The sequence below is a fragment of the Halichoerus grypus genome, chromosome 1 (genome assembly GCF_964656455.1).
Source record: "Halichoerus grypus chromosome 1, mHalGry1.hap1.1, whole genome shotgun sequence".
NCBI classification, from domain to species: Eukaryota; Metazoa; Chordata; class Mammalia; order Carnivora; family Phocidae; genus Halichoerus; species Halichoerus grypus.
The window spans coordinates 192,207,751-192,220,184 of NC_135712.1; the positions used below are offsets into that span (position 1 = coordinate 192,207,751).

Genomic DNA, 12,434 nt, shown 5'->3' on the forward strand with positions numbered 1-12,434 from the left:
TTTTAAATAGATGTTTACATTTATGATATATTTTTAATATATTAATTTAAATAGAGCACATATTGTTTTTAAACGATATAAAAAGAGAAATAGCATTGTGTGGCAGAAATTCTGGTCAGTGGTTTGGGAATGAGGCTGGCCCAGAAAGAAATCCCTGTCTTAGTATTTACTAATTTTGTGACCTTGAGTGAGCTCAAGTGTCCCTCACTGTAAAATGAACACAGCAATACTTATTTAAACTGGGTTAAAGAGAAGCTTAACTGGAACAGTCCTTTAAGCACAGTGCTTAGCTCATAGCAGGTGCCCAGTTCCAGCATCCACTTCCCTTCCCTCATGTATTAGAAAGCACCCGGTGATTCTCCTTGAATTCTAAGGCTTAACACCTCAAAGGATCCCAAGATTTGAGCCCAGAGAGAATGGAAGCTGAGCCCTGTAGGATAAGATATTCAGGCTTGGACCAACTCTTCTTCCTCCTCCTCCTCTTCTTCCTCCTCCTCTTCTTCCTCTTCCTTCTCTTACTCTTCTTCTTCTTCCTCTTCTTCTCCTTCTTCTCCTTCCTCTCCTCTCTCTCCTTCTTCTTCTTCCTCCTCTTCTTCCTCTTCTTCAAGATTGATTGATTGACTGATTGATTTTTAGAAAGAGAGAGGAAAGAGCATGCACACTGGGTGGGGCAGAGGGAGAGGGAGAGAAACAGACTCCCCGCTGAGCGCAGAGCCCCATGCAGGGTTCAGTCCCACAACCCTGAGATCATGACCTGAGCCAAAATCAAGAGTTGGGCGCTTAACTGACTGAGCCATCCAGGCGTCCCTTGGACCAGCTCTTCTGAACATTGATCAGCTAAGGATAGAGTCAGTGCTCCCCATGGAGAGCTTACCCAGAACACTAGAAAAAATAGTTGTTTCCGGACCATTTACCAATGAGATTTAGTGGTCTGCCTTATGCTATTAGAAGGTAGCCAAACCTAAAGGAGATGGCCATCGAGTGGCCTGAAGAACAGTGATGCTTCATGAAAGTGGGTTGAAAGGAGCACAGGTGAAGATCTAAGGTCAACATAGCAGGATGGTGTTACCAGTAGTGAGTCTCAGACAGAGTCCACTTGATCCATCCAGACATACTCCTATTTCCATCAGACCTCATATCCAAATATACAAAGGGCTTTGCTCTTTTACAAATTAACAATGGGGACTCCTGCTTGTTTTTTGATTTGAGAAGCATGAGAGAGTTTTTCCAGCACCCAAGCACCTCTAGAAAGTGCCTTATCAAATATGTAACCTGCAGGGCTAAGGAATCAAATAGTACATTCAGACCCTCTGTTCCCATAAATTCCCTTCTATAACTGCCTTTCCTGCCTGTCCCACATAGGCACCCAGGTGTTCAGACAAAGGGTTCAGGTGTCCATTAAGTTCACTTATAATTTGGTTCAGTTGACTGTTCCCTTTCAGCTGAGGTATGTTACATACTTGGATTCCTTGCTCCTAAAGCACAGAGACTAAGTCCGCATGCCACTGCTGAGGGCAGTGCCTGGATATAGATGCCCAGGTCATGGGTGTGCCTCACCCTTGAAGAGATCTGACATTCCTTCTCATAGGAGGAGTGGAAGTCACCAGTGTCCCACTGGGACCCATGTTTGAACAGCCATGATTTCTTTTAACATGTCTACATATTTTAAGGAAAATAAATGCCCTCACTGGTAAGGAAAAAAAAAAACTTTCCTATTTGAAAAGCGAGAGTTGTAGCTTAAATGTGCAGGTTTTGAGTCTCCCAAGGAAATCTGAGGTTGAAGAATGTCAGCTTCAGTGATCTTTGCTTTTGAGGTTTTGATTTAATTTTGGCAACCAGGTGGTTAGCGGAAGGGAAGGGTGTCACCTCAAAAACACTGGTCTCCTTTATTCATTCTTTCTTTTAGTCACTCATTCAGAAATTATTCATTGACCCACTGCACAGGGCACTGGGGTTTAAAGTCATGTGCTCAAATCAGTGTAGACTACAGCACCCAAGGCGCTTTGTTTTCATGGTTGAAAGGGAAGTGGACTGTGCACTCGCTTCAGTAAGTTTAACAAGAATAACAGGGTGGTTCCATGGCTCCTCCAATTGGCTGATGAGAACGTGTGAGGCCAAGTGTGTAAATACAGACAGTTCACACAGTGTCCTTCCTGCCGAGGAACCTCCCCTCCCCCCGCAACCTGCCCATGGTTTCCGATGCGCAGGGGAAATAAAATGGTGACTTGGCTCATCCATAGCCTACCTGATAGCAGGCAGTGAGAGTTTTAAAACTAGAAAGGACCTCAAAATGTTACCTAGGTGTACTATCTTCAAGGCCAATTCTTGTTTTGTTTTTGTTTTTTTCTTTTTTAGAGAGGGAGTGGGGAGGGGCAGAGGGAGAAAGAGAGAGACTCTTAAGCAGGCTCCACACCCAGCACGGAGCCAGATGTGGGGCTCCGTCTCACAATCCTGAGATCATGACCTGAGCAGAAATCAAGAGTTGGACACCTAAGCGACTGAGTCACCCAGTGCCCCAAGGCCAATTCTTTAGTAGAATAGGTTATAAAGGTGTTTCCTCCCAAACTCCTTGTGCTCAACACTTTCTTAGACCATCTCTGTATGATGGGCCCTTCCAGAGTCTGGGACAGAACAGTGCAGTGGGGAAACACATAGCTTGGAGCCCAATGAATCTAGGCTCTGCCCCTTGCTAATTATAGAACTTTGGGCAAATCTTTGCCCTTCTCTGAGCCTCCATCTCCTCCTCTGCAAAATGGAGATAATATTTATTCCTGCCCACCTCCTGAGGTGGTAGTGAGGATCAAATCAGATCACGCATATGAAGATTTAGTTCTGTCATTGGCATGTAGTGAGTGTTTAATAGGCTAAAGCTGATTATTGTCATTATCAATCATTTTGGTGAAGTTCAAAATGAGTGCAGTGTCCTGCCACGCCCTCTGCTTTCTGAGATGCTCATTTGTCTGTGTCTCCAGGATTTAAATTTCCCACTGGTGATTTCTTCCATGGACTGTTCTTTAGATCATTGTTATGAGCTCAGCTCTCCAATAATTTAGAAATTCCTAGGTGGAATTTAGAAGCTCCTGCATGGGGTATGCAGCACATGCATGGGACCTGCACACCCTTCATCACCTGAGTTGACTGGGCTGGCCAGTCTGGTTGAAGGGGTGCCCATTTGGTCCCCTCCACTCCCTCTACCTGTGCCCCTCTTGGAATTGGGTAATTGGTGAAGACAAACTTCTCAAAGGGAGCAAGACCAAGGGCATCAACAAAACAATCAAATACTGTTGTAAGGGGTGTCAGCCATACACCAGATATGGCACCAGCTTCTGAAATGTGACCTGGACCAACAAGTCGTGCCTTCATGGGCTTATGTCTGATGAGAACGTCAACCAAAAACCAGAAAACAAAATATTAAATTATCGTTCTAAACTAGGTCTCCTTTGCTAGTCTCCGTCTCAGCATCTGACTCATTCACAGCAGAGATCATAATCAGTAATTATTTTGTTTTCTTGTTACTCCCAATTAGTGGGCAAGGAGCACGACTGGCTCATTCACCGCTGTCTCTCCAGACCCACAGCAGGGCTTTGCACATCAAAAGTGCTCAGTGGCCATAAAGCAAGTGAACAAATGACCAAGCGATACTTTGTGAAATTTTTGCTTCAGCCTCAGAATTTAAACATCAGGCTCCTTCTCCGTTGCTGCAGTGGTCCTTGACCAACCCCTGTAACAGAAATTGAAAAGAAAATCCACGTTGATAATCCATTCAGCTTTCATTTTGTAAAATGTATGGGTTTCTTAAGGAGATCATTCTATCCCAGATTAACTGGCCATGGCTTAATTAAAAAGGCAGCTAGAGGACATTTGTCTTCTGGATTTGACACTTGAGGCATGTGGAAGTGTCTGGGGCCAGGAGTGCTCTGGAGACTAGGTGCTGGGTAATGTGTTGAGTTGGTCTGGAGAGGGCTGCATGCCTATGGGGAAAAAAACTCTTATTATCCCCTCTCCTTCCCCAGGGTGGGCTTCTTGGGGTAACAGGTTACCATTAATGTGTAGCCTTGACAAAATTGCAGAGCTGTAGGAATGGAATTGTAGCACCCCGAAGTTCTCTAATCGGACAATACCGGGTAGCAGCATATATCTGTGTGGCTTCCAGTTTGGGTAGCACATGACAGGAACTGTCATTTATTGAGCACCTACTGTATATCGGGCCTCGTTCCAGCTGCCATATTCATATTATCTATGATCCTCACGACAGCCTGACCCTGGAGGCATTATTTCCACGTTAGAGATAACATCCCAGAGCCTCAGCCCCTCATGGCAGTTCCCAAGATCCCGGGTATAACACTAGCCTCTCAAGGCAAGAGTGGCCAGACTCAGGAAGGGCAGGGGCTGTCCTGGGCAGCAGCTCTTCCCCTCTCGTACACCCCACACATGTTACTGACTGATTGAAGCATTCTCCCATTTGCTGTGCTATGTAGTCCTTCTCATTGCAGCCTTCCCAGCAGATACTACCAGACATTCCGGAGAGCAAATGAGTTGTAACCTATTTGCCAAGGATGCTTTACGTGATGTGTGTGAAGGGTTCTGCCCCAGGAATTAGAATCCTGGATTCTGTAGCCATGTAACTTTGAACAAATTGTTTATCTCCCCTGGCTTCAGTTTATTTACCCTAGAATGGAAATTATCCCTTGACCTACTTGCCTCAAAAAGTCACCTTACAAATATTAACCAGTGAATTGGCTTCACTGACCCCACAGAGCTACTTTTAACTAGAGGATGAATCAGTGAGTGTCAGATTCCTATGCAAACATGAAACATCCTCAAAAGTGGCAAGTGGCTACCAGCATCTTCTCAAGGCTTCCCCCAAAAACCCTGGAATAGAGTTCATTAACGCAGATTCTTGAGCACCATCCCAGATGGCTGATTCAATGTCATGATTCCTGGCATTCATCTCTAAATCATTCCACTGCTCAAGTGGAATAATATATAGGATCTAGAACTCCACTACTCTGGATAGAACCAGGTGCACCTGTGGGGTTCTAAAGATCTAGGTAGCTGGCTCTGAAGCAAGAGGCCCTAGTCCCCTCCCAATATGTTTGGCAAACTTATTTACCTTTTGGCCTCTTCAAATGTCTCCTCTGAGAATACTTCCCCAACCCCCGCTGAAGCCGAACTGATTACTCCTCCCTGTGCTTCCAGAGCTTCAAACCCATGTTTGGTGTTGAGCTGGGATATAGAAGAGAGGTGAATGTATCTCTGATGAGCTTTATTATGGTTTGTAGATGGAGTTTCTTTTCTTTTTATAAGGAAGAAAATATATTTTCCACATCTAACCTGGCAGACTTCCTTGGTCATAAGGTCATTTCAAATTCAATTTTCTTCCGTTCAAGTAATGATTTTTCTTGGTGTTTATGGCTATATAATAGGAAGGTTGGAGATGATGTCTAAGGTTTGTTCCAGCTTTCTGGTTCTGTGATTATATTAGGACCCTAGATGAAGTTTAGGACAAATTTAAATTACCCAAGTACAAAGAGCTCTAAAAATGAAAGATCTTTAAGTGAATTTGATTTTCTTTCCAGGCTAGTTTCTTCTCCCAAGTTAGAATCTGAACTTTGTATCTAAATTTCTGAGCCTTGATATATAGAGATATTTAGGAAAAAAGGAGATACAAAAAGAAACAAATTGTAGCAGCAGGAATAAGAACAATACCTTACCAATTACCTTAGAGTTTATAAAGCTTCCTGTGATTTCTTAGGCTTTCTTAGAATTGTTCGTTTACATAGGTTGGTTAAAGTTTTGGGGAAACATGATAGAAATGACAAGGATTACATGTGCCGTTCAATTGATTGCTTTTTTTTCCCTTTCCTTAATCAAAGCCATAATCCCTGTCTACACTGAACTTTGTTTATCATTTGTTTTGCAGCGAAAACGCAAGCAGAGCACCCAGGATGAGGATGCTGTTAGCCTTTGTAGTCTCGACATAAGTGTAAGTACAGTGCTTCCTATTGTCTCTCCCATGAGAGCACCTCTAGTGTCTAAATCTATTTGTTAACATGCCATGTGCTTTAAGGGGGCTTCCAGCTTCTGACAATGGAAGTTGTGACCTGGGGAGAACTCTTTTAAACACTTCATTTGACTGGAGAAAGCTGAGTGGCCAACTTAAGCTTCTAAGCCAAGTTGTTTATTGCTCATGTTTTTTTCTCTCATAAAATGAATTACGAAATCAGTGCATCTGAGTAGAATCTAGATGAATGCCACGGTGCCGTTTTAGAGGCTGATTCCAGAAGATGGTCAGATGTTTGTCCCCCTTTCACGGAAGTTAATAAGTTGGCCCAACTCAGGCAGCCAGTGCTGGGAGAAGTCTCTAGCTGCATGACAGAGCGAGTGACTTGGGGTTTAACAGATCTTCATTTGAATCAAGATTCTACATTTACCATTAATGTGACACCTTTCCTTATATCTGTTTTCTCATCTGGAAAATAGAGATGAAAAGACTTCACCTAACAAGATTGTTGTGAGGATCAAATAAAACAATGAAAGTGAGATACCAAGCACAATTGCCTGGTACATACTAGACACCCACCAAATGTGAGCCTTGCTGTATTTTTCTTGAAAAGCAGAAGTTTACAAAAGATGTTTAATGACATGGTAGTCGAGTGCTGGTGATAGAGGTAAAGAGCTTACTTGAATTTGGGGGGCTATGTCCTGGGTGCTTAATTTCAGCAGCTTTCTTTGTATGGCCTCTTTGTTTCCCCAGTGACACAACTGGGAAGCCAACCTGGGCCTCTGATGCACTCATTACTCAAGGGCTGGGGGATGGATATTCAGGTCCTCTTGGGCTCCCCACGTCCATTCATCTTGTGCACTTCCTTGGAGTGCGCTCATTGTGTGTGGTGGATCCATCCAACTTTAGGCTCTGGTCTTTCTCCACAGAAACCACTGATGCCATTGTTGTGAGATGAGAAAGCTTCTATGCTAAGAGTGAAGAGCTGAGTCACGGTCCTGGCTCTGCTTGTAACTAACAGTGCAACCTTGGCAAGTTGCTTCTCCTCTCTGAGCCTCAGTTTCATTTGTTAAAAAAAGAGGTTTGAGATCAAGTCCTCTAAAGCCATTGTGAAAATTTGAAACTTTGTTGAACATGGATCATGGGGTTCTCATCTGACAACGTTTATTTACCAGTCTAAACAATGCTTTTAGTTATTTTTAATTATTGCAGAATTTTGTGTGATGCAAATTGCCATGATGGAGTGATCCTGAGCTGGCATCTAATTAATGTACTTGGGCATCTTTTTCTCACCATATGGTATTTGTTCCAGTCTTTAGACCATCAGATTGATGGCGTTGGACCAGTTTATTTGGATACCATGGTAACAGGACAAAAAATGATGTTCTTCTGGGTTTTACTTTACTCACTGAATGTTTTATTATTGACAGGTGAAGTCTATGAAACTTCCCTTAGCAGCAACAAGTTTTTTTTGTGTGTTTCAATGTTTTTAATTTTGTGGTAATTATTAGGATCATTGACTTTCTGAAATGAAAGAGCTCTTATCCAACATATAGTTGCCCTCACACTTTGAAAATTAAGAGTAGAAGCCCAGGGAGATGTAGTGATTTAGGCAAGACTTTAATCTAAGATCACATCTCATCAAACATATTTCTTCCACTACATTTTATTATATTTATTTTTCAGGAAAACATGTCTCTAGACTTTTTTTTAATCAAAAACCACGAACCTCTCTTATATGTAAGGATTATTTGCAATTATGAATTGTGATTGGTTTTTATGCTGATTGACATCGATAACCTTGCCTTCTCTTAAGATCACTTAAGTCTCATATAATCAACAATCTGACTTCTTTTCTCTTGGTGCAGCTGCAAAGGATATTTCTCTCTCTCTCTTTTTTAACCCTCTCATATCATGTTTTGTCATAATAAAGAGACTTGTATAGAAAAGAAATCTACCTTTATGTTTAGGGATTCAGCTATGGCCAGACTCCTTTCTAATTTGCCTGGCATTTTTCCTGAATCTTGGTAGACAGATTCTAGAACCTCAGCAGAGTTTCCTCCAAATATTGTCACATGGTATTATAATAATTGTAAAAGTTAGAAAGATCCTAGACTCCTAGAAGCTGTTGGAAGACATGAAAACTGGTGTGTTCCAGGTTCACTCACAATCCTAGTCATCTGGAAATGACAGGATGTGTGACAGATCCAGCCAGGGCCTCAGAAGAAGTGGTAATGACTTTTAGTCCCTCACACCTAACCAGCACTCAGTGGAGGTACATTGAATTGAATGAAGTGGTGGGTGGAGCCACTCATGAGTGATGTTTTACCATGAAGGCAACAGTGTCTAAATAAGTAGTTGAGTCCAATAAATGAATTGTTCTAATAAATGGCCTTTGTAGGCTACTTGAAGATGCTTTAAAATGGTTGATATCCAGTAGTCACAGTCCCTTAACTAACCAGCAGCATTACTGAAGAGTTGCTTGAGCCTGTTTCTATGTGTCATGGAAAGTATCTGAAAAGAAGGTGGGTTCTGACTGATGACTCATATGGGAGGATGTGAGGGCTTGGGAAAGTAATATTAGTAACTCTCAATTTTGATTCCATTTAATAAGTGGAAAGATATTCATCAGATGTGTGCTTTCAACAAGAAGTTACTAGATGAAGGGAAGGGGTCCCTAGGGGATCATGGTCAAGTTTCCATTGTGGTCCAGCCCATTGCTGCATGCACAATGAGCTCTTAGTATGTACTTATTGCTTGATTAGTTTTTAAAAACAAAAAAACAGTGAACCCTCCTAATGTGTAGTAGAATTTAACGCATACAGCCCTATTAAAGAAATATATCTGTCACGTAGAGTTGGGAGATGTTAACACAGATGAAGTCTTCCCCCTTTGATTAAAAAGTATGTATAGAGCCCCTCAGGGTGTGTGAGTGATAACACCAAACATTCCTACTGACATCTTGCTTTACTTTAAAGCCTCAAATGACGATTCTGATAGGTGCCTGGAAGGGAGTTTTCCTTCTAACCTCCTACTGAACTTGGGCTTAGAGACCAAATAGAAGTGCATAAACTAAGAAAAGAGCTTATTCTTACAGAAAGGGATCTTCCATTGTTTAGGGGGTCATGGACTCTTTTGGGAATCTGGGCTCCAGAAAATTTTACAAGATTGATGTGTGATTTCATGGGCCCCATGAGCTCAGCCAAGACCCATGTTAAGAGTTCCTTCTTAAAAAGGGAATTGGAAGGGTCTTAAGGCATGGTGATGTACCTCCAAAGAATTATTCTCGCACCCTCCACCCCCAGCACTTGGTGAAAAATAAGTGGTGATGGAATGTCCATGCTAGTTGATGCTATAATTGTTCTCTGATTTTTCCCACCACTTTACCCAAGCCACTGGCTGAGCCCCCAGCTTCCTGGCAGGATAGAACACAAAATATTCCAGAAAAAAAAAAAAGGCAACCTATACTTTTGAGAACAAATTGCAGAGTGGAGAATGCTCCTAGCAGCCGCCTACAAATCTCTTCTCACGTCAGAGGATGCGAGTGGGATGGTTTCAGGGACATTGCTTCCCCCACTGCACTTTTCTGGTTTAACTTCTAACGGGGGAGAGATGCCTGAGTGAAGAGCCAGGGTTCATGGTGTCCCAGGAAACAGGGTGGTGGAAAAGTCAGGTTTGCTCCTGATGGAGGGCACTGCTTAGCACCAAGGATCCTCTCTTAAAAAACAAATGAGTTCTGGGGTGGGCATAAAAATAGTTTCCAATGATAACAACAGTGTAAAAGATGAAAAGGAATACATGTTCTTTGTAGAAAATTTGGACACTGTGAATAAGAGAGGCCATTAATAATCCCACCTCAAAACAGTAGCTACATTTTGATGTATTACCTTCTTGGCATTATATACACACTTGAAAATTTCTCATCATGAATATTGCAGACATACAAAATGGCACTGAGGATAATATAAAATGTAGCTACCAATGCAACTGAGGAAATGTGCTCTTAACAGCAAAGCAGAACCCCTTGCTCTGCTGAGTTTAATGTTTATTGTTGCCTTGCCTGTCTATAAACTTGCTACACATGTGTATCCCTAAGTAGCATGTATACTTAAGTTTATATAAGCACAATTTTTTAAAAATTGGGATCATAACACATACTAATTAATCCTGAATTTTTTACTTACTACATTGAGATCATGTCACCACATCCTAAAATATTCTTTAAGAACGTTATTTTTAATAACCATACAGTACTTTGTCACATGATGCACCAATTTTTTTTAACTAATCCTTCATTGGATATTTAGATAAATTATAACTTTTCAGTATTATAAATAATAGTGGCAGGCATTTAAGAATATCTGTGTAATCTTATATCAGGAGGATAAAATGGATAAAATATGAAATTCCTGGTTGAAAGGGGACAAATACTTTTAAACCCATGAACAAGTCTGTACCCCTTCTGGAAGTGAGATGTAGAAATTCAGTTCAGAGCAGGTGAGTCTTGTTCAGAAACTCAGAGTAGAGATTTTTCTCAGGTTGCTCTGGCCCATTTCTCTTTCAACTGTATTGCTGGTCCCTTGCTAAGTACATGACTTTGTATGGGGTATTTCCTTATACTGCCTCTTTGGGAAGAGCCCTCCTGTCACCCCTGGCGGGGTCCAGGCCTGTCTTGTGACTGGTAGAGATGGGGCTGAACCATGACTGGGGTGGGATAAGATCCACTTAATCCACACAACTGCCTGTCACCCCAGGTGTTATCATACCCTTTTGAAGATGAAGAAACTGAGCCTCAGACAGATAAGCAATTTGCTCAAAGTCCCAGCTTATTGTAGATTCAAGCCCAAGATGGTTGGATTCCACAGCCTCCCCACACTGCCTCCAGGCCGGGAAGAAGAGGAAAACATTTAGCTTGGTAGCTTCTGGTAGTAGATGACGTATAGGACATTCGGCTCCTCTTATTGGCAAAGCACCTTTGAGGTTTATGACATTTTTGTTGCCTGTGCTTTCTGATGATTTACCCTGTTCTATGGATGCTCAAAGCACAAGAATGGATATAGAAAGGGGACAGAGCTTTCTTGTCTCGATTAACCTAAATGACGTTTCATTGCTAGGACATGTTAAGGCAGACATGGAATAGCAGTAGGGATTTTTTATCTCTGCTCAGCAGAGTCCAGATAATTAAAAAAGATACCATTGCTGTGGTTTGCTTTCTCTTGGTCTGTTCTGGAACTTGCTAACTGGGAAAGAGAGATTAGCCTTGCCCTGGCCAGCATGGGGCCTTGATGAATTACGTGGGAGAGTTTCATAAGGCTCTTATCGCCGAGGAGACCAGGCCTGCACTGAGATTGGGTCTTCATGAATGTATGCTTATATTTAACCTGTTGGCATGTGTGTTCTATTTTGGATTTATGATCTGCTGTCGCTGGCTGTGAAATTGCTTGGGCTTAGCGTAGTGGAGACCCTATGTTGTGTGCAAGGTTGTACTACCATCTCTAATGGCAAATGTGCTCGTTGTTGACACTAGACACATTCGGTCTAGCCTTTGGCCTAATTGATTATTAGGTGGTGGGTTGTGATAATCACTGTGATCTTTGATTTACCTCTTGAAATGTACAGTGACAATGAAATTCTAAGGAGCTTCAGGACACACTCTCAGAAGGTAATTGATGTAACAAAGTGTCAATCATCATTTACTACTCCCTTCAAAGTGACGTTGATGGGACCCATGTTAAATGAGACTTCTCATGCTCTGAGAACACCTGTTTGTTTGAATTTGTCATGAGAATCACACTATGGGAGCTTAGAGACTGAACACTGCTCTGTACCTCGGTTTCCTCACCTGTAAACTGAAATCGAAACAGTGCCCCACCTTAGGGTTGTGAGGCTTAAAATGAGTTAGTCCATGTAAAACACTTAGGACCTGGCCCACAGTAAGTATGAAAATACTAGCTGTCATTCTGTTGATTTCATAATACAAAATTGCCTTTGTGGTTAAATTTAAGGATATTTATTGTTGGCACAAGCAATCCATAAATAGAACTGATAGCGATTTTTTTTTAAAAAAAAGATATATACAAGGAGTCTTATTACAGCATTTTAAAATAATAGCCAAAGGCTGGAAACAGCAAAAATATCCAAATTCTATAGTGTAAAACACAATGACAGAGCACATAAAATATAAATTATGTTCCTAGATGTTTTTATATATTTGTCCACGTAAAGGAATAAGCAAATGGAGGAGCATGCACTGCATTGTGGACAGTGGCTTTTTGGAGGATGGAATTATGAGAAGGGGAGCTTCAGTTCCTGGGTTCTTGACCTTTGGCATCTTGGGAAACCTATGAATTCCCCTGCCCCCTAGAAGGCCATCTCTATGTGCCTAAAATTAAATACATAAGATGACAACAAAACCCAGTTATATTGAAAT

At 41.8% G+C, this 12,434-nt stretch overlaps 1 protein-coding gene across 2 annotated transcripts in view; it reads left to right on the forward strand.

The window, feature by feature from the left end:
• The window catches only part of ARHGEF3 (Rho guanine nucleotide exchange factor 3), a 293,957-nt gene that overhangs the window by 147,314 nt on the left and 134,209 nt on the right, over nt 1-12,434 (forward strand). For both annotated transcript variants that reach the window (XM_078076864.1, XM_036082421.2), the window contains one exon: nt 5,924-5,986. In XM_078076864.1, coding sequence (XP_077932990.1) covers nt 5,924-5,986 — 63 coding nt within the window. The remainder of the gene's footprint in view (nt 1-5,923; nt 5,987-12,434) is intronic.